Source organism: Oncorhynchus tshawytscha, unplaced genomic scaffold, assembly GCF_018296145.1.
Source record: "Oncorhynchus tshawytscha isolate Ot180627B unplaced genomic scaffold, Otsh_v2.0 Un_contig_7223_pilon_pilon, whole genome shotgun sequence".
In the NCBI taxonomy this organism is placed as follows: Eukaryota; Metazoa; Chordata; class Actinopteri; order Salmoniformes; family Salmonidae; genus Oncorhynchus; species Oncorhynchus tshawytscha.
The window spans coordinates 78,106-105,883 of NW_024609518.1; the positions used below are offsets into that span (position 1 = coordinate 78,106).

General features: G+C 44.8%; 1 protein-coding gene across 1 annotated transcript; it reads left to right on the plus strand.

Moving 5' to 3' along the window:
* Positions 1–90: 90 nt before the first annotated feature.
* Positions 91–26,524, plus strand: tbc1d31 (TBC1 domain family, member 31). Its single transcript, XM_042315691.1, has 22 exons — positions 91–953; positions 1,168–1,314; positions 1,398–1,513; positions 1,732–1,910; positions 2,091–2,242; positions 2,409–2,568; positions 2,771–2,971; positions 3,133–3,294; positions 3,742–3,821; positions 5,011–5,157; positions 5,853–5,986; positions 6,273–6,406; positions 6,620–6,799; positions 9,469–9,701; positions 9,914–10,066; positions 16,281–16,416; positions 17,588–17,680; positions 17,895–18,035; positions 18,520–18,714; positions 19,748–19,901; positions 25,514–25,669; positions 25,992–26,524. Exons 1-22 carry the CDS (start codon positions 880–882, stop codon positions 26,114–26,116), a joined length of 3,252 nt encoding a protein of 1,083 aa, XP_042171625.1. The 5' UTR covers positions 91–879; the 3' UTR covers positions 26,117–26,524.
* The last annotated feature ends 1,254 nt before the right edge of the window (positions 26,525–27,778 follow it).

Sequence of the window (27,778 nt, forward strand, 5' to 3'; positions counted from 1 at the left end):
ATAAAAGTCCCCTACAAGTTATTCATTTTTTCTCCACATATGGTGCACGTGCAGGACCTTTATTTTGACACGAGGTCAGCAGAGAGGAAGTGGGTCTACAACAGACCCACGTTTGGAAAGTCTGTTTAATAATATGATCCTTTAAGATATTTCGTCTCAATACAATTGAACGCAACGCTAGTGTATATAATTAGAACCGCGTTGCTAAGAGTGCAGGAAAATAAGACAGGTGTCAAATACTGTAGCTAGCTAGATACATTTGATATTGTATTGTGATCACCTTGAGAAAGTGTCCACCTATCATACTTTTTTCTAAACCAAAACTTGGCACGGCATTGGTCCTTGTCCACCTTCATGGCCTATGGCTATGTTATGCACCCCCTTATAATTAGCAGTAATGACTATAGAACAATCACATTTATTCGTTTTTAACTGTGGTACATCGACACAGAGAGGGTTTCAAACCTCCAATCCTCCAATTTAACCTATTTGATCGTAGAGAACTCCAGTAACCACAATTCCTGCTACTGTTTACATCCAATTCGTGACGTCATTCAAGAAGCGACAAGATAACCGCGGACAACTTTCTAACTGAAGACAGATTTATAATGGATTTATAATATTATGGCTTTCATTTGAGTTTTGTACTCAATAAATAATTTTGCGCGATATTGATTGCTCGATAATATGCGTGTTGAATGCTCTTCTTGCGATTGGAGACCAGCAATAACGTGTTATTTCAAATTTCGCGCTGTACAGACCGCCAGACGATAGGCTGGTATTCAGGCTAGCTAATTAACAGTGAATTAGTTACCACTGCTAACTCACTAGCTAGCTAGATCCAAACGTATCATATCCCCAATTCTGCTCATCAAAAAAATGCAAACGACCGACATTGGAAACAAGGAGGAGGGAAAAGTATGGCATCGAAAACCAACACCAAGTAATACTGGGTAGGTCGTTTCAAAGGATAACGTTAGCTCATAACTCACTTGTTGAGTCTCCATCACCTTGTGATAGTGAAGCCTGGCTGTTGATCGTAAACGAGAGGGGAATGCTAGTGTCTGTTTCTGCATATCTTGAATAGAAGCTGTGCTTTGCATTCTTGTCTGACAGCTAGACGTGCATCTTGTATGTAGACCACAATAACAGTTTTTGCTTTAACAGTATCATGGTCACAGTGATTCGCAGTGCAGCTGCCTACCAGTCCAAAACAGTCCGCTTCCTTCATGTCACCTTTGACACTACAGGGGACTCTTTCCTGGCTGGAGATCACCATGGGAATATTTATGTATTAGACATCACCAGAAACAGGTGCAGTATGTCACACCACAATATTGCATTGCAATACTCTTACTGGTGCAGGCCGTGCTCATATCTGTTCTGTCTCTTTCCAGATTTAGACTTGTCCAGAAAACCGGTCAAGCATGCACTGCCTTGGCCTTCAACTTGCGCAGAACAACGGAATTCTTGGTTGCTCTTGCAGACTACTCCATCAAGTGCTTTGACAAAGGTTTGACTCCTTACATTGCTGCTTAATTGTTTTCCAAAAGGTTAGGAACTGATTAGCTGATTGAGGAGGGTAAAGTCATCTTCTGTGGTGTATTGGCCTATATACCCAAACTTCCAGTACGTTGAAAGACCAATGATTCCATCAGATAATGGAGTTTTTGCTGGGTGTTTGACAAATTGGAACAAAAAAGTGATTGATTGATTGTTTGATTCCGTCAGATACGAAGCAGCTGGTGAGCTGGATGCGGGGTCACGAGGGGGCGGTATCCTCCGTGTCGGTCCATGGCTCTGGCCGCTACGCCATCAGTACATCAGCTGACACGGCTCAGCTCTGGGACCTGGACACCTTCCAGAGGAAGAGGAAACTCAATGTCCGCCAGTCTGTCGGCATACAGAGGGTTAGATCATTCACATTTACACAACTGAATCATTTCATTTTTCAGATTTGACAGTACAATGAATACATAATGGCAAAATTCACACAGTGCCTTTTTATATTTTACATTTTGTAGAACTCTAAACAATATATCTGAATTTGTGAAAATTCATTTTAACTGTGTGTGTTATTTTTTTCTTAGGTGTTCTTTCTTCCTCTGGGGAACACCATCCTCAGCTGTTTCAACGATGACTCCATCTTTGCCTGGGAGAGTGACACGTTATTCTGCAAATACCAGCTGCCTGTTCCTGATGAGGGACCCAGGATACACTACAAGGCATTTGCTGTCACACGGTGTGTGTGTGTGTGTGTTTTTGAACGGTTGAGTGGAAGTGGAAGTCTAATATACAAAAGTGTGTCTGTCTGTGGGGCTATGACTATTACAGATAAGCCCTGAACAACAAAGCAGATGTTCAGTACCAGTGATGTCCTCCTAAAACCATCTGTGTTCTCTTGACAGTGATGGGAAGATTCTGGCTGCAGGGGGCAGATCCAACCTTCTCCATCTGTGGTGTCTGGACACCAGGCAGCTGCTTAGAGTGGTCCAGATGCCTCCCAAGGTCCGCACTGTCAGACAGCTGGAGTTCCTACCAGACAGCTTCGATGGTGGGGCCAGCCAGGTATGTATTCATTCATTCTATTCATTCATCCTTTAACCAAGGAAGTCACGTTGAGTTTTACATCTCTTTTTCAAGAGAACCCTTGCCAAAAAATGCAGCCAATGTACAGTCAATGCTATCTGCTACTGAGGTATTTTGGAGAACATGCTTTATTTGTCTCGGTGGTTGGAAAATGAGAAAACATTTAGTTTTTGTTCTTCAGACTCTTGGGGTGCTGAGTCAGGATGGTGTGATGCGTTTCATCAACATCCAGACCTGCAAGCTGCTCTTCAACATCGGATCCCATGATGACGCCATCACCTCAGCCACCATCAGTCCCAACGGACGCCATATTGTCACGATAATGGACAACGGCAGCCTAAACATCTACAGTGTTCAGTGTCTGACCCAGGACTATAACAAGGTAGCAATCATCAGAGTGATTAGAAAGGCCGTTCATCTGACACGTGTCCTTGAATTTGACTGAATGACCCAGGCAGCTTCGTTTCATCTGTGTAGTTTTTAGATTAGCACACATCCATCATGTTTCTGCCTTCCCCTGAGCCACTCGTCATCCTCTCCTAGCCTCCTCCGTCCCTGGTCAAAGTGGTGTCTGAGGGAGAGTGTTCCGCTCTGACAATGAAGGTGAAGTCAGAAGGGGTCCAGCGGCCGGCCAAAAACCCTGGTCGACGGGTCAAGACCAAATTCCTGAGGCCTCCAGCTGTCCCCATGACAGAGGATAAAGAGGTACAGATGAGTGATCCAATGAATATCCTACTTTTGTTGCACAACAGGAAATGAAAACTTCTATTCAAGGTTTTAAAAGGCTTCTGAAGTTTGTAATTTCCCCTTGAAAATTTCCGATTTTGACCCCTACAAAAAATGTCCATTAATTATAATCAATATTATAATTCACATTTCCTGTTGCTCCAGGATTATTTTCCCTCTGTAGCAAACTGCCTCAAATTAAGAGCCTACACCTGTAGAGCATGCAGAAACACATGGCAGACAGAAGCATAGATACTTGTGGTATAATCTCATAGTGACCGTATAATAGCATGCCCTTATTTACTTCTCTGGTCTGGAGCCAAGCTGTCTAATGATTTTACCATTGGTTTTCCTCATCCAAATTTTGAATGATGTTGTTTTGAATCAAGTGAGGCATTCAACTGATTTGTGGCTTTTTTTTTTCAGAATGAACTGCCTGACGGTCTAAACAAGAAGAGACTTGTGACATTACTGAAGGCATTTGGAGAATATCCAGCTAAATACAGGTAACTAACTACAAATCAGGAATCGGGGGCCAAGGTGTCACAGTTTTAACGAGGGGCAGCAACATACAAATGTGCTCCTTTAGACACTACACTAAACGGTGCTCCTTTAGGCACTACGGTAAACGGTGCTCCTTTAGACACTATGGTAAACGGTGCTCCTTTAGACACTACAGTAAACGGTGCTCCTTTAGACACTACACTAAACGGTGCTCCTTTAGACACTAAACGGTGCTCCTTTAGACACTAAACGGTGCTCCTTTAGACAGTAAACGGCGCTCCTTTAGGCACTACGGTAAACGGCGCTCCTTTAGACACTACGGTAAACGGTGCTCCTTTAGACACTACGGTAAACGGTGCTCCTTTAGACACTACGGTAAACGGTGCTCCTTTAGACACTACGGTAAACGGTGCTCCGTTAGACACTACGGTAAACGGTGCTCCGTTAGACACTACGGTAAACGGTGCTCCTTTAGACACTACAGTAAACGGTGCTCCTTTAGACACTACGGTAAACGGTGCTCCGTTAGACACTACGGTAAACGGTGCTCCGTTAGACACTACGGTAAACGGTGCTCCTTTAGACACTACGGTAAACGGTGCTCCTTTAGACACTACGGTAAACGGTGCTCCTTTAGACACTAAACGGTGCTCCTTTAGACACTAAACGGTGCTCCTTTAGACACTACAGTAAACGGTGCTCCTTTAGACAACACAGTAAACGGTGCTCCTTTAGACACTACGGTAAACAGTGCTCCTTTAGACACCACAGTAAACGGTGCTCCTTTAGACACCACAGTAAACGGTGCTCCTTTAGACACCACAGTAAACGGTGCTCCTTTAGACACCACAGTAAACGGTGCTCCTTTAGACACCACAGTAAACGGTGCTCCTTTAGACACCACAGTAAACGGTGCTCCTTTAGACACCACAGTAAACGGTGCTCCTTTAGGCACTACGGTAAACGGTGCTCCTTTAGACACCACGGTAAACGGTGCTCCTTTAGACACTACGGTAAATGGTGCTCCTTTAGACACTACGGTAAACGGTGCTCCTTTAGACACTACGGTAAACGGTGCTCCTTTAGACACTACAGTAAACGGTGCTCCTTTAGACACTACGGTAAACGGTGCTCCTTTAGACACTACAGTAAACGGGTTCCATTATGATGATCATGCGTTTTATTTGTCAGGATGTTTGTGTGGAGGTCCCTCCTGCGTCTACCAGAGAACCACGCAGCTTTCAGCAGTCTGACCGATAAAGGCCTGCACTCTGCCTACCTCAGCATCCAGGAGAGATACCCCATCAAGAGCCACAAACTGCAGCGGGGACTTCAACGGTATACTTACCTGGCTGGCACTATGGGCCTGCTGGCATGTTGGCCTGGGCACCTTCAGATCAGATGGAATTATTCATAGTAGGAGCTAATGGTTCTTCAATTTTTATCAAAACGTCCTTGATGATTAATTATTGTGATGGGTGTATCTGACAGTGCTGTCATTTCCATGAATCATGATGGGTATATCTGACAGTGCTGTCATTTCCCTGAATCATGATGGGTATATCTGACAGTGCTGTCATTTCCATGAATCATGATGGGTATATCTGACAGTGCTGTCATTTCCATGAATCGTGATGGGTGTATCTGACAGTGCTGTCATTTCCCTGAATCATGATGGGTGTATCTGACAGTGCTGTCATTTCCCTGAATCATGATGGGTGTATCTGACAGTGCTGTCATTTCCCTGAATCATGATGGGTGTATCTGACAGTGCTGTCATTTCCCTGAATCATGATGACAGTGCTGTCATTTCCCTGAATCATGATGGGTGTATCTGACAGTGCTGTCATTTCCCTGAATCATGATGGGTGTATCTGACAGTGCTGTCATTTCCCTGAATCATGATGGGTGTATCTGACAGTGCTGTCATTTCCCTGAATCATGATGGGTGTATCTGACAGTGCTGTCATTTCCCTGAATCATGATGGGTGTATCTGACAGTGCTGTCATTTCCATCTCTTGTCTGCCTACAGAGTGTTGTCTGCACTAGCCCACTGGGCGGCCATCTTTGGAGAGACCGACTACCTCCCTCTGATGGCGTTTCCCTTCGTCAAGCTCTTCCAGAATAACCCACTGCTCTGTTTTGAAGTGGTCGCCACCACTATAGGTACTGTACACACAGTATACACTGTACACACTGTACACACAGTATACAGTATACACACTGTACACACAGTACAAACAGTATACACAATACACACAGCACACACAGTATACACAATACACACTACTAGAAACTGAATCATGTTTCACTTGTCCTTTCATGTCGGCCCTGTTTGCTAACTTAGCGTTGCTGAATATTTGTCACTTTTTCAGTTAGCTTTTTAGTGTACCTTGTTTATGTACCTTTGGTTGTAAAATAGAGTTTTGACAGTTTTGTTTGTCCTTTGCAGTGAACTGGTGCCAGCACTGGTTTGAATACTTCCCCAACCCTCCTCTCAACGTACTGAGCATGGCAGAGAATGTTCTGGCTCACCATGACAAGGAATTGCTGCAGCACCTCATCGACTGTGGAGTCACCTCTCAGGTGAGACGACCAGGAGATCTCTTTTTAAACTCTCGTTACAACTGTATTATAATGACACTAGTATTGTATGGTTGTTATTTTATCTGCTCCCACAAACAAGCGTTCAGTGATACATTTCCACTCGCTGTTAGAGAATCTCTTCTCTGAGATGTTGACCAGAGAAAAGTGGCTGAAACTCTTTAATAACCTCTATCTCCCCTCTCTCTCCTCCAGCTGTATGTGTGGCCCCTGTTAGAGACTCTGTTCTCTGAGGTGCTGACCAGAGATGAGTGGCTCAAACTGTTTGACAACGTCTTCTCTAACCATCCTGCCTTCTTATTGGTATCTGTGGTCTCATATGTTACCTGCTGCCGTGCCCCACTACTGCTCTGCAGCCACAAAGAGGACTTTGAGGTAAGAGGTTTTATGTAAACCATGGGAAGGTTTGAGGTAAGAGGTTTTATATAAACCATGGGAAGGTTTGAGGTAAGATGTTGTATATAAACCATGGGAAGGTTTACGGTAAGATGTTGTATATAAACCATGGGAAGGTTTACGGTAAGATGTTGTATATAAACCATGGGAAGGTTTACGGTAAGAGGTTTTATATAAACCATGGGAAGGTTTACGGTAAGAGGTTTTATATAAACCATGGGAAGGTTTACGGTAAGAGGTTTTATATAAACCATGGGAAGGTTTACGGTAAGAGGTTTTATATAAACCATGGGAAGGTTTACGGTAAGATGTTGTATATAAACCATGGGAAGGTTTACGGTAAGAGGTTTTATGTAAACCATGGGAAGGTTTACGGTAAGATGTTTTATGTAAACCATGGGAAGGGACACTTTCATTGGTTAGGCCCTTTATATGACTTCATGTTATGACTATATGCCACTATATACAGTGCCTTGCGAAAGTATTCGGCCCCCTTGAACTTTGCAAACTTTTGCCACATTTCAGGCTTCAAACATAAAGATATAAAACTGTATTTTTTTGTGAAGAATCAACAACAAGTGGGACACAATCATGAAGTGGAACGACATTTATTGGATATTTCAAACTTTTTTAACAAATCAAAAACTGAAAAATTGGGCGTGCAAAATTATTCAGCCCCCTTAAGTTAATACTTTGTAGTGCCACCTTTTGCTGCGATTACAGCTGTAAGTCGCTTGGGGTATGCCTCTATCAGTTTTGCACATCGAGAGACTGAAATTTTAATTGCATTTAATTATTATTATTTTTGCTAATGTATGATGGGGGTCCCTGGGAGAGGTTCTGGGAATGGGTCCCTGGGGAAAGGGTCCCTGGAGAATGGGTCCCTGGGGAAGGGGTCCCTGGAGAAGGGGTCCCTGGTGGGGGTCCCTGGGAGGGGTTCTGGGAATGGGTCCCTGGAGGGGGTCCCTGGCCAAGAAAAGGTTGAAGACCCCTGCTGTAGGTCAAACGGGGTGATGGATATGAGGGTTTATAACTGCTTATAACCTCGCTACATATAGGTCAATGAGTACCATTCTTTTTGATCAAGTCAGTCCTGTAGTTTGTTTGTGCCAAATTTGGAGAAAAAAAAAGTTACCAATCTATGCTTGTGATATTTTTGTATTTATAAAAATGCAGCTTTGCTGTGAACAACTAATACATTAGACTAGAGTAACAATGTTAAAATGATGGTAATAATGCTCTGTTCTTCAATATTCATCCTTAATATACAATTCGGAGACTGTCGCAGTAGTCATGACAACATACAGTGCCTTGCGAAAGTATTCGGCCCCCTTGAACTTTGCGACCTTTTGCCACATTTCAGGCTTCAAACAAAGTTTTAAAACTGTATTTTTCTGTGAAGAATCAACAACAAGTGGGACACAATCATGAAGTGGAACGACATTTATTGTCTTATCATCAGGTGAATGATAATGTCAAGGAGAAGTAATCAACATTTTTTTAAATGAATAGATTAGGTAAATAGTGTTTCATTATTTTGACCTCAACACATTTTATAATTGCAAGAGGAAGTGTCCTTTTTCCTAAGAGCAGCTGTTTAGCTGGTTAAACAAAGGTTAGCCAGGTGTTGGCAAAAAGATGTCCAGAAATCTTACCAGCAGCCATCGGTACTTGTCGTACTGGTAGTCTATTAGCAAGGGCTTTTTCAAAGCCTTTTGTCAGCTGCTCCAATGAGTGTGATTGGCTCATTATAAGGAGTTGAGAAATACAGTTGACATCATTAGAATAAAGATATTCTCCTCCTTTCTACTGTAGGTAGGTCATCCACAATGTGTTCACCCCCAGTTGAATACCCCTTGACCTAGAGGCTTGGAACTTTGTATGTAGGTGACTTTTCTCATGCTGAACAAATTTGCCTCAAGGACCCATCAAAGCACTGTCACACTGAGTGGATATTCACTCTGTTCTCAGGGCAGGTCTGCCGGTTTTGACTAGAAGAAGTGACTGTTCTCATGCTGAACACATATTCCTCAAGGACCCATCAAAGCACTGTCACACTGAGTGGATATTCACACTTTCTCAGGGCAGGTCTGCCGGTTTGACTAGAAGAAGTGACTTTTCGCAGCAGGTTAAGAGAACGTACGCAGCAGTTTAGGAGAATTAACATGGTAGGTTAGGAACATTTGGTTAAGGGTTAGCTAAAATACTATACATTTTCCCCGATAAGACTCTTAACATATTTAGCTACAACTAAGCTTGCCCTGAGAACAGTCTTGGTTTCCACTAATGCTGTCAGGGACTTTTAGGTTAACCTTTTTTATTTTTTTATTCAACATTTTTAAAATGTTTTTGCTTAATTAAGAGATGGCTGAGTTATTGATACATCAGGAAGTCCATTTTAAATCCTTTGTAAATCCACTCCACAAGGGCCTATCAACGTGGAACTTTTTAGGGTCATCAGAGACATTACCATGATGAACCCTATTCAGTTTGGCGTTGATATCATAACTATTACCCAGGTGTCCTTTCTGCCATCCTATGAACCCTGTTCATTGCTGCTTGCAGCTACAGTATATGTACCTTCTTCTTCACGAAGGGAAAATGCACCCTTGATTCTCTCCCTGCCTCCTTCTTTCTCTCCCTCCCAGTATTTCTTCCACCACCGTAACAACCTGGACGTCAGCTCCGTGATAAAGGAGACCTACAGGCTGATGGAGAGCACCCCAGCAGACATCCACCCCAGGAACATGCTGGATGACTTTCAGCCTCTGACCAGGGGACAGTACCCTGTCTTCAACAAGTACCCCACCTACATAGTGGAGTACCAGTCTCAGGAGAGAGAGAGGATACGCCAACAGGAAGTGGACTACCTCAGAGAGAGGTCAGATTATATCATTGGCATCTTATCCTTTCTGTGGCATTCTAGAACACTGGCAAAGACGATAAGGTTCACACAAAGTCAAACTCTTAATATCTTATCTCTGTTTTTCTTGCAGTAGCAAGGGGGAAAGCTTGACACGGACGTTTCGGTCAAAGCCGCCTTCAGTATTTGTGTCAAAGAACAGTGTCAGATATGTGTGCGTGTCTCTCCAGGCAGGCGGTGCAGGAGCTGCGTGCGAAGGCGGTTCAGAGGCAGGCTGAGGACGAGGCATGGTACACCCAGCAGGAGATACTGCAGCAGGCTGAGGAGAAACGCAGGGACATCCTACAGCAGGAGGAGAGCAAGCTGGCTGAACAGAGAACCAGGTCAGAGAACAGACAGACAGTCATCTATGTCTGCCAATTTATTACTACATCAATCATTCAGGTAGCCTAGTGGTTAGAGTGTAGGGGCAGGCAGGTAGCCTAGTGGTTAGAGTGTAGGGGCAGGCAGGTAGCCTAGTGGTTAGAGTGTAGGGGCGGCAGGTAGCCTAGTGGTTAGAGTGTAGGGGCAGGCAGGTAGCCTAGTGGTTAGAGTGTAGGGACGGCAGGTAGCTTAGTGGTTAGAGTGTAGGGGCAGGCAGGTAGCCTAGTGGTTAGAGTGTAGGGGCAGGCAGGTAGCCTAGTGGTTAGAGTGTAGGGGCAGGCAGGTAGCCTAGTGGTTAGAGTGTAGGGGCAGGCAGGTAGCCTAGTGGTTAGAGTGTAGGGGCAGGCAGGTAGCCTAGTGGTTAGAGTGTAGGGGCAGGCAGGTAGCCTAGTGGTTAGAGTGTAGGGGCGGCAGGTAGCTTAGTGGTTAGAGTGTAGGGGCAGGCAGGTAGACGAGTGGTTAGGGTGTAGGGGCAGGCAGGTAGCCTAGTGGTTAGAGTGTAGGGACGGCAGGTAGCCTAGTGGTTAGAGTGGAGGGACGGCAGGTAGCCTAGTGGTTAGAGTGGAGGGACGGCAGGTAGCCTAGTGGTTAGAGTGTAGGGACAGGCAGGTAGCCTAGTGGTTAGAGTGTAGGGACGGCAGGTAGCCTAGTGGTTAGAGTGTAGGGACAGGCAGGTAGCCTAGTGGTTAGAGTGTAGGGACGGCAGGTAGCCTAGTGGTTAGAGTGTAGGGGCAGGCAGGTAGCCTAGTGGTTAGAGTGTAGGGGCAGGCAGGTAGACGAGTGGTTAGAGCATTGGGTCAGTAACCGAAAGGTTGCTAGATCGAATCCCTTGAGCAAGGCAGTTAACCCACTGTTCTCCGGGCGCCGAAGACGTGGATGTCGATTAAGGCAGCCGCCCACACCTCTCTGTTTCAGAGAGGAAGACACATTTCAGTTGAATACATTCAGTTGTATAATTTGACTAGCCCCCCCCCCTTTCCAAGCCAGAACTGTGTCTGCATCATGTAGGAGGAGTATTCAGTCAGGATCCTCAGAAGGAAGAACATTCGGAGGTAAATGTGACACTCCCATGTCATAGTTATTGATCCTCATAAATGTCTTGGTACAGGCCCATCAAATGTGATTTCACTAATTAAGCTGAAATAGACTTGAGTTCCCTGTTCCAAGGTTTATTTATCTAACAGTCTGTAATGCGTCCCCAGGTTAGTCTCTCTGACAGTCTGTAAATCGTCTCCAGGTTAGTCTCTCTGACAGTCTGTAATGCGTCCCCAGGTTAGTCTCTCTGACAGTCTGTGTCTCCAGGTTAGTCTCTCTGACAGTCTGTGTCTCCAGGTTAGTCTCTCTGACAGTCTGTGTCTCCAGGTTAGTCTCTCTGACAGTCTGTGTCTCCAGGTTAGTCTCTCTGACAGTCTGTAATGTGTCTCCAGGTTAGTCTCTCTGACAGTCTGTGTCTCCAGGTTAGTCTCTGACAGTCTGTGTCTCCAGGTTAGTCTCTCTGACAGTCTGTGTCTCCAGGTTAGTCTCTCTGACAGTCTGTGTCCCCAGGTTAGTCTCTCTGACAGTCGGTGTCTCCAGGTTAGTCTCTCTGACAGTCTGTGTCTCCAGGTTAGTCTCTCTGACAGTCGGCGTCTCCAGGTTAGTCTCTCTGACAGTCTGTAATGCGTCCCCAGGTTAGTCTCTCTGACAGTCGGTGTCTCCAGGTTAGTCTCTCTGACAGTCTGTGTCTCCAGGTTAGTCTCTCTGACAGTCTGTGTCCCCAGGTTAGTCTCTCTGACAGTCTGTGTCCTCAGGTTAGTCTCTCTGACAGTCTGTAATGTGTCTCCAGGTTAGTCTCTCTGACAGTCTGTCTCCAGGTTAGTCTCTCTGACAGTCGGTAATGTGTCCCCAGGTTAGTCTCTCTGACAGTCGGTAATGTGTCCCCAGGTTAGTCTCTCTGACAGTCGGTAATGTGTCCCCAGGTTAGTCTCTCTGACAGTCTGTAATGTGTCTCCAGGTTAGTCTCTCTGACAGTCTGTGTCTCCAGGTTAGTCTCTGACAGTCTGTGTCCCCAGGTTAGTCTCTCTGACAGTCTAATGCGTCCCCAGGTTAGTCTCTCTGACAGTCTGTAATGTGTCTCCAGGTTAGTCTCTGACAGTCTAATGTGTCCCCAGGTTAGTCTCTCTGACAGTCGGTAATGCGTCCCCAGGTTAGTCTCTCTGACAGTCTGTAATGCGTCCCCAGGTTAGTCTCTCTGACAGTCTGTGTCTCCAGGTTAGTCTCTCTGACAGTCTAATGCGTCTCCAGGTTAGTCTCTCTGACAGTCTGTGTCCCCAGGTTAGTCTCTCTGACAGTCTGTAATGTGTCTCCAGGTTAGTCTCTCTGACAGTCTGTGTCCCCAGGTTAGTCTCTCTGACAGTCTGTAATGCGTCTCCAGGTTAGTCTCTCTGACAGTCTGTGTCTCCAGGTTAGTCTCTCTGACAGTCTAATGCGTCTCCAGGTTAGTCTCTCTGACAGTCGGTGTCTCCAGGTTAGTCTCTCTGACAGTCTGTGTCTCCAGGTTAGTCTCTCTGACAGTCTGTGTCCCCAGGTTAGTCTCTCTGACAGTCTGTGTCTCCAGGTTAGTCTCTCTGACAGTCTAATGTGTCTCCAGGTTAGTCTCTCTGACAGTCGGTAATGCGTCTCCAGGTTAGTCTCTCTGACAGTCTGTAATGCGTCCCCAGGTTAGTCTCTCTGACAGTCTGTGTCTCCAGGTTAGTCTCTCTGACAGTCTAATGTGTCTCCAGGTTAGTCTCTCTGACAGTCTGTGTCCCCAGGTTAGTCTCTCTGACAGTCTGTGTCCTCAGGTTAGTCTCTCTGACAGTCTGTAATGTGTCTCCAGGTTAGTCTCTCTGACAGTCTGTCTCCAGGTTAGTCTCTCTGACAGTCGGTAATGTGTCCCCAGGTTAGTCTCTCTGACAGTCGGTAATGTGTCCCCAGGTTAGTCTCTCTGACAGTCGGTAATGTGTCCCCAGGTTAGTCTCTCTGACAGTCTGTAATGTGTCTCCAGGTTAGTCTCTCTGACAGTCTGTGTCTCCAGGTTAGTCTCTGACAGTCTGTGTCCCCAGGTTAGTCTCTCTGACAGTCTAATGCGTCCCCAGGTTAGTCTCTCGACAGTCTGTAATGTGTCTCCAGGTTAGTCTCTGACAGTCTGTGTCCCCAGGTTAGTCTCTCTGACAGTCTAATGCGTCCCCAGGTTAGTCTCTCTGACAGTCTGTAATGTGTCTCCAGGTTAGTCTCTCTGACAGTCTGTGTCTCCAGGTTAGTCTCTCTGACAGTCTAATGCGTCTCCAGGTTAGTCTCTCTGACAGTCTGTGTCCCCAGGTTAGTCTCTCTGACAGTCTGTAATGTGTCTCCAGGTTAGTCTCTCTGACAGTCTGTGTCCCCAGGTTAGTCTCTCTGACAGTCTGTAATGCGTCCCCAGGTTAGTCTCTCTGACAGTCTGTGTCTCCAGGTTAGTCTCTCTGACAGTCTGTAATGTGTCTCCAGGTTAGTCTCTCTGACAGTCTGTGTCCCCAGGTTAGTCTCTCTGACAGTCTGTGTCCCCAGGTTAGTCTCTCTGACAGTCTGTAATGTGTCTCCAGGTTAGTCTCTCTGACAGTCGGTGTCTCCAGGTTAGTCTCTCTGACAGTCTGTAATGTGTCTCCAGGTTAGTCTCTCTGACAGTCTGTGTCTCCAGGTTAGTCTCTGACAGTCTGTGTCTCCAGGTTAGTCTCTCTGACAGTCTGTGTCTCCAGGTTAGTCTCTCTGACAGTCTGTGTCCCCAGGTTAGTCTCTCTGACAGTCGGTGTCTCCAGGTTAGTCTCTCTGACAGTCTGTGTCTCCAGGTTAGTCTCTCTGACAGTCGGCGTCTCCAGGTTAGTCTCTCTGACAGTCTGTAATGCGTCCCCAGGTTAGTCTCTCTGACAGTCGGTGTCTCCAGGTTAGTCTCTCTGACAGTCTGTGTCTCCAGGTTAGTCTCTCTGACAGTCTGTGTCCCCAGGTTAGTCTCTCTGACAGTCTGTGTCTCCAGGTTAGTCTCTCTGACAGTCTGTAATGCGTCTCCAGGTTAGTCTCTCTGACAGTCTGTGTCTCCAGGTTAGTCTCTCTGACAGTCGGTAATGCGTCTCCAGGTTAGTCTCTCTGACAGTCTGTAATGCGTCTCCAGGTTAGTCTCTCTGACAGTCGGTAATGTGTCCCCAGGTTAGTCTCTCTGACAGTCTGTAATGTGTCCCCAGGTTAGTCTCTCTGACAGTCTGTGTCTCCAGGTTAGTCTCTCTGACAGTCTGTGTCCCCAGGTTAGTCTCTCTGACAGTCTAATGCGTCCCCAGGTTAGTCTCTCTGACAGTCTGTAATGTGTCTCCAGGTTAGTCTCTGACAGTCTGTGTCCCCAGGTTAGTCTCTCTGACAGTCTAATGCGTCCCCAGGTTAGTCTCTCTGACAGTCTGTAATGCGTCCCCAGGTTAGTCTCTCTGACAGTCTGTGTCTCCAGGTTAGTCTCTCTGACAGTCTAATGCGTCTCCAGGTTAGTCTCTCTGACAGTCTGTGTCCCCAGGTTAGTCTCTCTGACAGTCTGTAATGCGTCCCCAGGTTAGTCTCTCTGACAGTCTGTGTCCCCAGGTTAGTCTCTCTGACAGTCTGTAATGCGTCTCCAGGTTAGTCTCTCTGACAGTCTGTCCCCAGGTTAGTCTCTCTGACAGTCTGTAATGTGTCCCCAGGTTAGTCTCTCTGACAGTCTGTAATGCGTCCCCAGGTTAGTCTCTCTGACAGTCTGTGTCTCCAGGTTAGTCTCTCTGACAGTCTGTAATGTGTCCCCAGGTTAGTCTCTCTGACAGTCTGTGTCTCCAGGTTAGTCTCTCTGACAGTCTAATGTGTCTCCAGGTTAGTCTCTCTGACAGTCGGTAATGCGTCTTCAGGTTTGTCTCTCTGACAGTCTGTAATGCGTCCCCAGGTTAGTCTCTCTGACAGTCTGTCTCCAGGTTAGTCTCTCTGACAGTCTAATGCGTCTCCAGGTTAGTCTCTCTGACAGTCTGTGTCCCCAGGTTAGTCTCTCTGACAGTCTGTGTCCTCAGGTTAGTCTCTCTGACAGTCTGTAATGTGTCTCCAGGTTAGTCTCTCTGACAGTCTGTCTCCAGGTTAGTCTCTCTGACAGTCGGTAATGTGTCCCCAGGTTAGTCTCTCTGACAGTCGGTAATGTGTCCCCAGGTTAGTCTCTCTGACAGTCGGTAATGTGTCCCCAGGTTAGTCTCTCTGACAGTCTGTAATGTGTCTCCAGGTTAGTCTCTCTGACAGTCTGTGTCTCCAGGTTAGTCTCTGACAGTCTGTGTCCCCAGGTTAGTCTCTCTGACAGTCTAATGCGTCCCCAGGTTAGTCTCTCTGACAGTCTGTAATGTGTCTCCAGGTTAGTCTCTGACAGTCTGTGTCCCCAGGTTAGTCTCTCTGACAGTCGGTAATGCGTCCCCAGGTTAGTCTCTCTGACAGTCTGTAATGCGTCCCCAGGTTAGTCTCTCTGACAGTCTGTGTCTCCAGGTTAGTCTCTCTGACAGTCTAATGCGTCTCCAGGTTAGTCTCTCTGACAGTCTGTGTCCCCAGGTTAGTCTCTCTGACAGTCTGTAATGTGTCTCCAGGTTAGTCTCTCTGACAGTCTGTGTCTCCAGGTTAGTCTCTCTGACAGTCTGTAATGTGTCTCCAGGTTAGTCTCTCTGACAGTCTGTCCCCAGGTTAGTCTCTCTGACAGTCTGTAATGTGTCTCCAGGTTAGTCTCTCTGACAGTCGGTGTCTCCAGGTTAGTCTCTCTGACAGTCGGTGTCTCCAGGTTAGTCTCTCTGACAGTCTGTAATGTGTCTCCAGGTTAGTCTCTCTGACAGTCGGTGTCTCCAGGTTAGTCTCTCTGACAGTCGGTGTCTCCAGGTTAGTCTCTCTGACAGTCTGTAATGTGTCTCCAGGTTAGTCTCTCTGACAGTCTGTGTCTCCAGGTTAGTCTCTCTGACAGTCTGTAAGGCGTCCCCAGGTTAGTCTCTCTGACATTCTGTAATGCGTCCCCAGGTTAGTCTCTCTGACAGTCTGTAATGTGTCTCCAGGTTAGTCTCTCTGACAGTCTGTAATGTGTCTCCAGGTTAGTCTCTCTGACAGTCGGTGTCTCCAGGTTAGTCTCTCTGACAGTCTGTAATGCGTCTCCAGGTTAACAGCCATGAAGCGTGAGTTGAAGGTGAAAGAGCTCCAGCTGATGGATGCTGCCAGGAGACGCTTCCTGAAACAGCAGCAGGACCAGAGACTGACTGAACTACACAGACTGGACGAGCAGATACAGAGGAAGGTCTGTTTTCACTTCAGTCACCTCCCTGTATTTAATATTGAAAGAAGAGATTCATTCCATCCTTTTATTTTGTGTGTAATGTGATGGTGTCTATATGTCCTCTACTGTCTATAATGGGGTGTCTATGTCCTCAATGGGGTGTCTATATGTACTCTACTGTATATAATGGGGTGTCTATATGTACTCTACTGCGTCTAATGGGGTATCTATATGTCCTCTACTGCATATAATGGGGTGTCTATATGTCCTCTACTGCATATAATGGGGTGTCTATATGTCCTCTACTGCATATAATGGGGTGTCTATATGTCCTCTACTGCATATAATGGGGTGTCTATATGTCCTCTACTGCATATAATGGGGTGTCTATATGTCCTCTACTGCATATAATGGGGTGTCTATATGTCCTCTACTGCATATAATGGGGTGTCTATATGTCCTCTACTGCATATAATGGGGTGTCTATATGTCCTCTACTGCATATAGTGGGGTGTCTATATGTCCTCTACTTCATATAATGGGGTGTCTATATGTCCTCTACTGCATATAATGGGGTGTCTATATGTCCTCTACTTCATATAATGGGGTGTCTATATGTCCTCTACTGCATATAATGGGGTGTCTATATGTCCTCTACTGCATATAATGGGGTGTCTATATGTCCTCTACTGCATATAATGGGGTGTCTATATGTCCTCTACTGCATATAATGGGGTGTCTATATGTCCTCTACTGCATATAATGGGGTGTCTATATGTCCTCTACTGTATATAATGGGGTGTCTATATGTCCTCTACTGTATATAATGGGGTGTCTATATGTCCTCTACTGTATATAATGGGGTGTCTATATGTCCTCTACTGTATATAATGGGGTGTCTATATGTCCTCTACTGTATATAATGGGGTGTCTATATGTACTCTACTGTATATAATGGGGTGTCTATATGTCCTCTACTGTATATAATGGGGTGTCTATATGTCCTCTACTGTATATAATGGGGTGTCTATATGTCCTCTACTGCATATAATGGGGTGTCTATATGTACTCTACTGTATATAATGGGGTGTCTATATGTACTCTGTATATAATGGGGTGTCTATATGTACTCTACTGTATATAATGGGGTGTCTATATGTACTCTACTGTATGGTGTGTTTGTTGGGCTCAGATGAACACCAGAGACCAGGAGACGGCAGCAGCAGTACAGGATATACAAGTCAGACAGATGGAGCTGGAAGCACAGAGACGGCTGTTTGAACAGGTCAGTGACTGTCCTCATCACAGCAACAATGTGCAGAGACCTGCCCCTGAGACAAACACCATCTCGTCATTCACATTCTATTCCGTGCAGCATAAAGTTAAGACACCACACGTCATTTAACATTGGCCATTTTAACGCTGTCCAGCTACAATATGGCTTGGTCTTCATTCACTGGTCTAGACCGTGATGTCACCGTGTAATCCTTGTGATGTAGCAACTGGCCAAGGAGCAGGTGCGTGTGACTCAGGAGGTCAGAGCAGAGGTGGATACCAGGAGACACAGGTCAGAGGTTGAGGAGACCACCTTCCAACACCTCCTTAACAACGACACTGACGTCAGCCTGGGAACCAATAAGGTGAGCGTTCATCTACTGTATACTTCCAGAGACTGAAATATAGGGGGTTATTAAACAATGACTGGAGAGAGAGAGACTGACCTCCTCCCCGTCTCAGGTTCTAGACTGAAATATAGGGGGTTATTAAACAATGACTGGAGAGAGAGAGAGAGACTGACCTCCTCCCCGTCTTAGGTTCTAGACTGAAATATAGGGGGTTATTAAACAATGACTGGAGAGAGAGAGAGAGACTGACCTCCTCCCCGTCTTAGGTTCTAGACTGAAATATAGGGGGTTATTAAACAATGACTGGAGAGAGAGAGAGAGACTGACCTCCTCCCCATCTCAGGTTCTAGACTGAAATATAGGGGGTTATTGAACAATGACTGGAGAGAGAGAGAGAGAGAGACTGACCTCCTCCCCATCTCAGGCTCTAGACTGAAATATAGGGGGTTGTTGAACAATGACTGGAGAGAGAGAGAGACTGACCTCCACCCCATCTCAGGTTCTAGAGGAGTGTTTAGCTGAAGCAGGCCAGCTGGGAGTGGACACCGAGTGGCAGGCTGAGGTGATGAGGCGTCTAGACCAGGAGGATGCAGCCCGGGACAGACACTACCACCATCTGGCTGGACTACACAGAGAGACCCTCACCAAGGAGCAGCAGCTAGTTAACATCATGGAGGATGTAGAAGGACAGAGGGTAGGAGAGATGATGTAGAGGGTATATACAGTAGGTCATGAGGACGTAGAGGGACAGAGGGTAGGAGAGATGATGTAGAGGGTTTATACAGTAGGTCATGAGGGTAGGAGAGATGATGTAGAGGGTATATACAGTAGGTCATGAGGACATAGAGGGACAGAGGGTAGGAGAGATGATGTAGAGGGTATATACAGTAGGTCATGAGGACGTAGAGGGACAGGGTAGGAGAGATGATGTAGAGGGTATATACAGTAGGTCATGAGGACGTAGAGGGACAGGGTAGGAGAGATGTTGTAGAGGGTTTATACAGTAGGTCATGAGGATGTAGAGGGACAGAGGGTAGGAGAGATGATGTAGAGGGTATATACAGTAGGTCATGAGGACGTAGAGGGACAGAGGGTAGGAGGAGAGATGTAGAGGGTATATACAGTAGGTCATGAGGGACAGAGGGTAGGGGAGAGATGATGATGTAGAGAGGGTATATACAGTAGGTCATGAGGACGTAGCGGGACAGAGGGTAGGAGGGGAGATGATGTAGAGAGTATATACAGTAGGTCATGAGGGACAGAGGGTAGGTGATGTAGAGAGTATATACAGTTGGTCATGGAGGGTCCTGTTAGTTACTGTACCTGTTGATCAACTGAAGGATTGATTTATGGTGGGAGGAGGGGGTGGTGTTCAGCGGGAGGAGGGGGTGGTGTTCAGCAGGAAGAGGGGGTGTGTTCAGCGGGAGGAGGGGGTGTGTTCAGCGGGAGGAGGGGGGGTGTTCAGCAGGAGGAGGGGGTGTTCAGCGGGAGGAGGGGTGTGTTCAGCGGGAGGAGGGGGTGTGTTCAGCGGGAGGTGTGCAGTGTTCAGCGGGAGGAGGGGGTGGGGTTCAGCGGGAGGAGGTGGTGTGTTCAGTGGAGGAGGGGTGGGGTTCAGCGGGAGGAGGTGGTGTGTTCAGCGGAGGAGGGGGTGGTGTTCAGTGGGAGGAGGGGGTGTGCAGTGTGTTCAGCAGGAGGTGTGCAGTTTATTCAGCCATTCTGCGTTTCAGTGGGAGGAGGTGGTGTCTCAGAAGGCCCAGCTAGAGGAGCAGAGGCAGGCTACAGCCACAGCCGAGGCCAACAGGAGAGTCTTCTTCAGCCAGGAGGAAGAGGAGAACGAGCAGCACAGAGACAACCTCCGCAGGAGCCAGGACCACTCACTCAGTGAGCCCAGCCCCATAGAAATATATGTTGTGGAGAGAATAGGCAGTCAGGTCCTCTACATTCTATATCTATCTGCAGTATGCTGAGTATTCTACGCCACCACCCACACTACTACACTACAGTCCTGTCACCTAAGGTTAGTGTTGCTCTAAGCTAATAGTTGATGTTGAAGGTCAGTGTTCCTCTAAGCTAATAGTTGAAGGTTAGTGTTCCTCTAAGCTAATAGTTGATGTTGAAGGTTTCAGTGCTCCTCTAAGCTAATAGTTGATGTTGAAGGTTAGTGTTCCTCTAAGCTAATAGTTGAAGGTTAGTGTTCCTCTAAGCTAATAGTTGAGTGTTAAGCTAATAGTTGAAGGTCAGTGTTCCTCTAAGCAGTGTTCCCCTAAGCTAATAGTTGATATTGAAGGTTTCAGTGTTCCCCTAAGCTAATAGTTGATGTTGAAGGTCAGTGTTCCTCTCAGCTAATAGTTGAAGTTGAAGGTTTCAGTGCTCCTCTAAGCTAATAGTTGAAGGTTAGTGTTCCTCTAAGCTAATAGTTGAAGGTTTCAGTGTTCCCCTAAGCTAATAGTTGATGTTGAAGGTTTCAGTGTTCCTCTAAGCTAATAGTTGAAGGTTACAGTGTTCCTCTAAGCTAATGTTGAAGGTATCAGTGTTCCTCTAAGCTAATAGTTGATGTTGAAGGTCAGTGTTCCTCTAAGCTAATAGTTGATGTTGAAGGTCAGTGTTCCTCTAAGCTAATAGTTGAAGGTTACAGTGTTTCTCTAAGCTAATAGTTGAAGGTTACAGTGTTCCCCTAAGCTAATAGTTGATGTTGAAGGTTTCAGTGTTCCTCTAAGCTAATAGTTGATGTTGAAGGTTAGTGTTCCTCTAAGCTAATAGTTGATGTTGAAGGTCAGTGTTCCTCTCAGCTAATAGTTGAAGGTTACAGTGTTCCTCTAAGCTAATAGTTGAAGGTTTCAGTGTTCCCCTAAGCTAATAGTTGATGTTGAAGGTTTCAGTGTTCCGCTAATAGTTGAAGGTTACAGTGTTCCTCTAAGCTAATAGTTGAAGGTTACAGTGTTCCTCTAAGCTAATGTTGAAGGTTAGTGTTGCTCTAAGCTAATAGTTGATGTTGAAGGTCAGTGTTCCTCTAAGCTAATAGTTGATGTTGAAGGTTACAGTGTTCCTCTAAGCTAATAGTTGAAGGTTAGTGTTCCTCTAAGCTAATAGTTGAAGGTTACAGTGTTCCTCTCAGCTAATAGTTGATGTTGAAGGTCAGTGTTCCTCTAAGCTAATAGTTGAAGGTTAGTGTTCCTCTAAGCTAATAGTTGAAGGTTACAGTGTTCCTCTCAGCTAATAGTTGAAGGTTACAGTGTTCCTCTCAGCTAATAGTTGATGTTGAAGGTCAGTGTTCCTCTAAGCTAATAGTTGAAGGTTAGTGTTCCTCTAAGCTAATAGTTGAAGGTTAGTGTTCCTCTAAGCTAATAGTTGAAGGTTAGTGTTCCTCTAAGCTAATAGTTGAAGGTTAGTGTTCCTCTCAGCTAATAGTTGAAGGTTAGTGTTCCTCTCAGCTAATAGTTGATGTTGAAGGTTTCAGTGTTCCTCTAAGCTAATAGTTGATGTTGAAGGTTAGTGTTCCTCTAAGCTAATAGTTGAAGGTTAGTGTTCCTCTAAGCTAATAGTTGAAGGTTACAGTGTTCCCCTAAGCTAATAGTTGATATTGAAGGTTTCAGTGTTCCCCTAAGCTAATAGTTGATGTTGAAGGTCAGTGTTCCTCTCAGCTAATAGTTGAAGGTTTCAGTGCTCCTCTAAGCTAATAGTTGAAGGTTAGTGTTCCTCTAAGCTAATAGTTGATGTTGAAGGTTACAGTGTTCCTCTAAGCTAATAGTTGAAGGTTAGTGTTCCTCTAAGCTAATAGTTGATGTTGAAGGTCAGTGTTCCTCTAAGCTAATAGTTGATGTTGAAGGTTACAGTGTTCCTCTAAGCTAATAGTTGATGTTGAAGGTCAGTGTTCCTCTAAGCTAATAGTTGAAGGTTACAGTGTTTCTCTAAGCTAATAGTTGATGTTGAAGGTCAGTGTTCCTCTAAGCTAATAGTTGAAGGTTACAGTGTTTCTCTAAGCTAATAGTTGAAGGTTTCAGTGTTCCTCTAAGCTAATAGTTGATGTTGAAGGTTAGTGTTCCTCTAAGCTAATAGTTGATGTTGAAGGTCAGTGTTCCTCTCAGCTAATAGTTGAAGGTTAGTGTTCCTCTAAGCTAATAGTTGAAGGTTTCAGTGTTCCCCTAAGCTAATAGTTGATGTTGAAGGTTTCAGTGTTCCTCTAAGCTAATAGTTGAAGGTTACAGTGTTCCTCTAAGCTAATGTTGAAGGTTACAGTGTTCCTCTAAGCTAATGTTGAAGATTAGTGTTGCTCTAAGCTAATAGTTGAAGGTATCAGTGTTCCTCTAAGCTAATAGTTGATGTTGAAGGTCAGTGTTCATCTAAGCTAATAGTTGATGTTGAAGGTTACAGTGTTCCTCTAAGCTAATAGTTGAAGGTTAGTGTTCCTCTAAGCTAATAGTTGAAGGTTACAGTGTTCCTCTCAGCTAATAGTTGAAGGTTACAGTGTTCCTCTCAGCTAATAGTTGATGTTGAAGGTCAGTGTTCCTCTAAGCTAATAGTTGAAGGTTAGTGTTCCTCTAAGCTAATAGTTGAAGGTTAGTGTTCCTCTAAGCTAATAGTTGAAGGTTAGTGTTCCTCTAAGCTAATAGTTGAAGGTTAGTGTTCCTCTAAGCTAATAGTTGAAGGTTAGTGTTCCTCTAAGCTAATAGTTGAAGGTTAGTGTTCCTCTCAGCTAATAGTTGAAGGTTACAGTGTTCCTCTGAGCTAATAGTTGATGTTGAAGGTCAGTGTTCCTCTAAGCTAATAGTTGATGTTGAAGGTTACAGTGTTCCTCTAAGCTAATAGTTGAAGGTTAGTGTTCCTCTAAGCTAATAGTTGAAGGTCAGTGTTCCTCTAAGCTAATAGTTGATGTTGAAGGTTAGTGTTCCTCTCAGCTAATAGTTGATGTTGAAGGTTAGTGTTCCTCTAAGCTAATAGTTGATGTTGAAGGTCAGTGTTCCTCTAAGCTAATAGTTGATGTTGAAGGTCAGTGTTCCTCTAAGCTAATAGTTGAAGGTTAGTGTTCCTCTAAGCTAATAGTTGAAGGTTAGTGTTCCTCTAAGCTAATAGTTGAAGGTTAGTGTTCCTCTAAGCTAATAGTTGAAGGTTAGTGTTCCTCTAAGCTAATAGTTGATGTTGAAGGTTAGTGTTCCTCTAAGCTAATAGTTGATGTTGAAGGTTAGTGTTCCTCTAAGCTAATAGTTGAAGGTTAGTGTTCCTCTAAGCTAATAGTTGATGTTGAAGGTTAGTGTTCCTCTAAGCTAATAGTTGATGTTGAAGGTTAGTGTTCCTCTAAGCTAATAGTTGATGTTGAAGGTTAGTGTTCCTCTCAGCTAATAGTTGAAGGTTAGTATTCCTCTCAGCTAATAGTTGATGGTTACAGTGTTCCTCTAAGCTAATAGTTGATGTTGAAGGTCAGTGTTCCTCTAAACTAATAGTTGATGTTGAAGGTTTCAGTGTTCCTCTAAGCTAATAGTTGATGTTGAAGGTCAGTGTTCCTCTAAACTAATAGTTGATGTTGAAGGTCAGTGTTCCTCTCAGCTAATAGTTGATGTTGAAGGTTTCAGTGTTCCTCTAAGCTAATAGTTGAAGGTTAGTGTTCCTCTCAGCTAATAGTTGATGTTGAAGGTTTCAGTGTTCCTCTAAGCTAATAGTTGATGTTGAAGGTTAGTGTTCCTCTCAGCTAATAGTTGATGTTGAAGGTTAGTGTTCCTCTAAGCTAATAGTTGATGTTGAAGGTCAGTGTTCCTCTAAGCTAATAGTTGATGTTGAAGGTCAGTGTTCCTCTAAGCTAATAGTTGAAGGTCAGTGTTCCTCTAAGCTAATAGTTGATGTTGAAGGTTAGTGTTCCTCTAAGCTAATAGTTGATGTTGAAGGTTAGTGTTCCTCTCAGCTAATAGTTGAAGGTTAGTATTCCTCTCAGCTAATAGTTGATGGTTAGTGTTCCTCTAAGCTAATAGTTGATGTTGAAGGTCAGTGTTCTCCTAAGCTAATAGTTGATGTTGAAGGTTTCAGTGTTTCCCTAAGCTAATAGTTGATGTTGAAGGTTAGTGTTCCTCTAAGCTAATAGTTGATGTTGAAGGTCAGTGTTCCTCTAAGCTAATAGTTGATGTTGAAGGTTACAGTGTTCCTCTAAGCTAATAGTTGAAGGTTAGTGTTCCTCTAAGCTAATAGTTGATGTTGAAGGTTAGTGTTCCTCTAAGCTAATAGTTGATGTTGAAGGTTAGTGTTCCTCTAAGCTAATAGTTGATGTTGAAGGTTAGTGTTCCTCTAAGCTAATAGTTGATGTTGAAGGTCAGTGTTCCTCTCAGCTAATAGTTGAAGTTGAAGGTTTCAGTGCTCCTCTAAGCTAATAGTTGAAGGTTACAGTGTTCCTCTAAGCTAATAGTTGAAGGTATCAGTGTTCCTCTAAGCTAATAGTTGATGTTGAAGGTCAGTGTTCATCTAAGCTAATAGTTGATGTTGAAGGTTACAGTGTTCCTCTAAGCTAATAGTTGAAGGTTAGTGTTTCTCTAAGCTAATAGTTGAAGGTTACAGTGTTCCCCTAAGCTAATAGTTGAAGGTTAGTGTTCCTCTAAGCTAATAGTTGAAGGTTAGTGTTCCTCTAAGCTAATAGTTGAAGGTTCAGTGTTCCTCTAAGCTAATAGTTGATGTTGAAGGTCAGTGTTCCTCTCAGCTAATAGTTGATGTTGAAGGTTAGTGTTCCTCTAAGCTAATAGTTGAAGGTTAGTGTTCCTGCTAATAGTTGATGTTGAAGGTTTCAGTGTTCCTCTAAGCTAATAGTTGATGTTGACAGGTTAGTGTTCCTCTAAGCTAATAGTTGATGTTGAAGGTTAGTGTTCCTCTAAGCTAATAGTTGAAGGTTAAGCTAATAGTTGATGTTGAAGGTTAGTGTTCCTCTAAGCTAATAGTTGAAGGTTAGTCTGCTAATAGTTGAAGGTTAGTGTTCCTCTCAGCTAATGAGTTGAAGGTTAAGCTAAAGTTGAGTTGAAGGTTAGTGTTCCTCTAAGATGTTGAAGGTCAGTGTTCCTCTAAGCTAATAGTTGATGTTGAAGGTCAGTGTTCCTCTAAGCTAATAGTTGATGTTGAAGGTTACAGTGTTCCTCTAAGCTAATAGTTGATGTTGAAGGTTCAGTGTTCCTCTCAGCTAATAGTTGATGTTGAAGGTTTCAGTGTTCCTCTAAGCTAATAGTTGAAGGTTAGTGTTCCTCTCAGCTAATAGTTGATGTTGAAGGTTTCAGTGTTCCTCTAAGCTAATAGTTGATGTTGAAGGTTAGTGTTCCTCTCCGCTAATAGTTGATGGTTAGTGTTCCTCTCCGCTAATAGTTGATGGTTAGTGTTCCTCTCCGCTAATAGTTGAAGGTTAGTGTTCCTCTCAGCTAATAGTTGAAGGTTAGTGTTCCTCTCCGCTAATAGTTGATGTTGAAGGTTTCAGTGTTTCTAAGGCAGGCCGTGTATGGGGTGTTGGTGACTAATACAGTATGTTTTGGCAGGTCAACAGTGGGAGATGAGAGCCAGGTCTCCGTGCTCCACTAGTGGCCTGCTTCACAATTCTGTTGCTTCTCCTGGTCCTCATCAGTCTCAACAACGTCACAGTCCCAACAACATCTGTCTAAACAACCAGTCCACCTCAGACGACTCCACTTGCTGTGAGTGTTTCTGACTGTCTGTACCACATTTATTTCACCTTTATTTAACCAGGTAGACCAGTTGAGAACAGGTTCTTATTTACAACTGCGACCTGGCCAAGATAAAGCAAAGCAGTGCGACCAAAAACAGAGTTACACCTGGAATAAACAAATGTAGTCAATACCAATAGAAACAAATCTACATTCACTGTTTCTACAGGTCTGTACTCCAGAAGAAAATATCAACAGAATTCTCATCTACCAAGACATTATTCAGTGTGCCCACTAATCTTGCTGAGTGTACATCCATACAGTAGAGTCCTGTGGTGTCTTGTTTTCTCAGTCTCTCTGGACCGGGGTCGAGGGGAGCTGGACTGCAGAGAGAGGGAGTTGATGCAGAACATCAGAGAGCTGCGGCAGAAACTGGCGGCCCGCGCCAAAAACTCCAACTCTACAGTCTCCCAGTAACCACGACGACACACAAACACACCTGCTGTGCCTTTTTGTTTTGCATATCTAGACTTGAAAAGGAAACTGAAATGGTTTGTGGTTTTCTGCTCGTTTGTCCGTTTGAAAGAAGATGCTGATATTATTTGACTTAACAAACAGCTGTCCTCTAACCACAACCCTGGTGTTGACTAGTTAAAGAGGGATTAAATGAAAGCATTCCATGGTCTTAATGAGATTTGTAGCACAACCGTCTCCTGTGTATATTTAGTTATTTAAGTTGTTTTTAAGTATTGTTGTATCAACTGAGTCATTTTATCTCTGCCTTGTTGACTAGTTCCAGGCGTACTCTGGTCTGATGGTGACTTGACTTGCTAACCTCAGCATAGGTATCCAGGTCATTCACCTTTTAATAAAGCCTTAGCAAATCAAATTGTATTTGTCAGATTCTTGGTAAACAACAGGTGTAGACTAACAGTGAAATGCTTGGTAAACAACAGGTGTAGACTAACAGTGAAATGCTGACTGACGGGTCCTTCACAACAATGTAGAGAGAAAGAAAACAGGTAATAATATGAGTTGTAATATACACACACAGGGCGAGTAACGATCACTAGGATACACACACAGGGCGACTAAAGATCACTTGGGGACACACAGGGCGAGTAACGATCACTAGGATACACACAGGGCGAGTAACGATCACTAGGATACACACACAGGGCGAGTAACGATCACTTGGATACACACAGGGCGAGTAACGATCACTTGGATACACACACAGGGCGAGTAACGATCACTAGGATACACACACAGGGCGACTAACGATCACTAGGATACACACAGGGCGAGTAACGATCACTAGGATACACACACAGGGCGAGTAACGATCACTTGGATACACACACAGGGCGACTAACGATCACTTGGATACACACACAGGGCGACTAACGATCACTTGGATACACACACAGGGCGACTAACGATCACTTGGATACACACAGGGCGACTAACGATCACTTGGGGACACACACAGGGCGACTAACGATCACTTGGGGACACACACAGGGCGACTAACGATCACTTGGATACACACACAGGGCGAGTAACGATCACTTGGATACACACACAGGGCGACTAAAGATCACTTGGGGACACAGGGCGGTAACGATCACTTGGACACACACACAGGGCGAGTAACGATCACTTGGATACACACACAGGGCGACTAAAGATCACTTGGGGACACAGGGCGACTAACGATCACTAGGATACACACAGGGCGACTAACGATCACTAGGATACACACACAGGGCGAGTAACGATCACTTGGATACACACACTTGGTAACGATCACACACACAGGGCGAGTAACGATCACTTGGATACACACACAGGGCGAGTAACGATCACAGGATACGTGTAACACACAGGGCGAGTAACGATCACTAGGATACACACAGGGCGAAGTAACGATCACTAGGATACACACACAGGGCGAGTAACGATCACTAGGATACACACACAGGGCGAGTATAAGATCACTGCAGGACAACACACACAGGGCAGTAACTGATCACTAGGATACACACACAGGGTGAGTAACGATCACTAGGATACACACACAGGGCGACTAACGATCACGAGGATACACACACAGGGCGACTAACGATCACTTGGATA

Bases quoted from the DNA above. Each gene is read 5' to 3' on its own strand.
- tbc1d31 (XM_042315691.1), top strand. From the start codon at position 880: ATGCAAACGACCGACATTGGAAACAAGGAGGAGGGAAAAGTATGGCAT. The intron at 2,972-3,132 runs GTAGCAATCATC...ATCCTCTCCTAG, and splicing joins TGACCCAGGACTATAACAAG to CCTCCTCCGTCCCTGGTCAA. The intron at 25,670-25,991 runs GTGAGTGTTTCT...TTGTTTTCTCAG, and splicing joins CTCAGACGACTCCACTTGCT to TCTCTCTGGACCGGGGTCGA.